We start from the raw sequence: 1,269 nt of genomic DNA on the forward strand, positions 1-1,269 counted from the left end.
CCCCCCCCCAAAGCCTCCCCAGTCCAACCTCCTGCTTGAACAACCCCCAAAATCACACCCTCCGGACACACCCCCGCCCCAGCAGTCCTTTTATTTCAAAAAGGGCTTTTTTTTAACCATTTCTCGCTTAAATAAAAATAAAAAGCTCTAAATGTGTGGTTCAGGTGCCTCAGAACTGCATGGCTGCCTCCAGCGTCTCCGAGAGCTTCGTGGCGATTTTCTCTGCGGGATTCAGGGGGGGGATCAGCAATTTTGGGGGGGGGTTTGAGGGGTGAGGAAAAGGGGGCGTCTTCACCCACCTGCTCTTTTTTGCAGCTTTTTCCTCCTTTTCCCGGCCGCCCTCAGCCCCTGGCCCTGGAGCAGGGGGGGCAGAGCTGCCACCTCCTCCAAACTGGGGGCGCGGGGCACCAAGTCCCCCCCAGAGCCCCCCGACTTCACCCGGGGCTTCAGCTCCACTGTCACCGCGCCGAGCTGGGGAGGGGGGAGAGTGTCAAAATTAACCCATCACCCCCCAAAAAAACCCCCCTCACCTCTGAGAACTCCTTCCCACCTCCAGGTCCTTCCTGCTGTCGTCCTCCATGGCTGCTGCTTCCTCCTGCTCCTCCTCCTCCTCGGGGGCACACGGGGACAGCCCCAGCCCTGTCACCGTCACTGGCACAGCTGGGGGAGGGGGGGAAGGTGAGTTTTTTGGGGGGTCTCTGAGGGGTTCACAGGGACAGGGTGGGGGTCGTCGCTCACCTGCCAGAGCCTCGGCGTCCCCCCGTTCCAGAGCGTCCAGGTCCAGCTCCGGCCCCAGCGCCGGCAGGATTTGGGCCTCCAGCTGCACCCCCTGGGCCTGGGGGGGGTGGGTGTAGTAGGAGATCTTCCCACTGCGCCACAGGGGGGGTCGGGGACCCCAAAAAAAGAGGTCACAGGGTGCAAGAGACACCTCCCAAAACAGGGGTCAGGGTGTGGGGAGACCCCCCCCCAAAGGCCTTGAAAATGGGGGTCAGGGAGTGGGGCAGCCCCCCCCGGTGCCCCCCGGCCCTCGCCCACCTGGTCCAGTCGCGCAGCAGGGCCACGGCGGCGGCGTGGGGGTCCGGGAGCCCCCCGGGGCGGAGGCGGCCCTGCCTCCGGGCCAGGTGGGACAGGAACTGCAGGGGGTCCGCGCAGGGGGGGACCCCGTAGAGCTCACTCAGCTGGGGGGGGGACACGGGGAGTCGGGAGGGGGCACACAGGGGGTCTCATCACCCCCCAACCCGAAATGGGGTGAAAATGCCCCCCCTAAAA

At 65.1% G+C, this 1,269-nt stretch overlaps 1 protein-coding gene across 1 annotated transcript in view; it reads right to left on the reverse strand.

The window, feature by feature from the left end:
• Positions 1-79: 79 nt before the first annotated feature.
• The window catches only part of LOC113980867 (guanine nucleotide-binding protein-like 3-like protein), a gene marked incomplete at its 5' end in the record, with an annotated part of 2,739 nt that continues 1,549 nt past the window's right edge, over positions 80-1,269 (reverse strand). Inside the window, 5 exon segments of the mRNA XM_027708086.1 lie at positions 80-222; positions 300-471; positions 551-660; positions 739-869; positions 1,036-1,178. Coding sequence (XP_027563887.1) covers positions 170-222; positions 300-471; positions 551-660; positions 739-869; positions 1,036-1,178 — 609 coding nt within the window.

The sequence above is a fragment of the Neopelma chrysocephalum genome, unplaced genomic scaffold, assembly GCF_003984885.1.
Source record: "Neopelma chrysocephalum unplaced genomic scaffold, ASM398488v2 Primary Assembly neopelma1_95472, whole genome shotgun sequence".
Taxonomy (NCBI): Eukaryota; Metazoa; Chordata; class Aves; order Passeriformes; family Pipridae; genus Neopelma; species Neopelma chrysocephalum.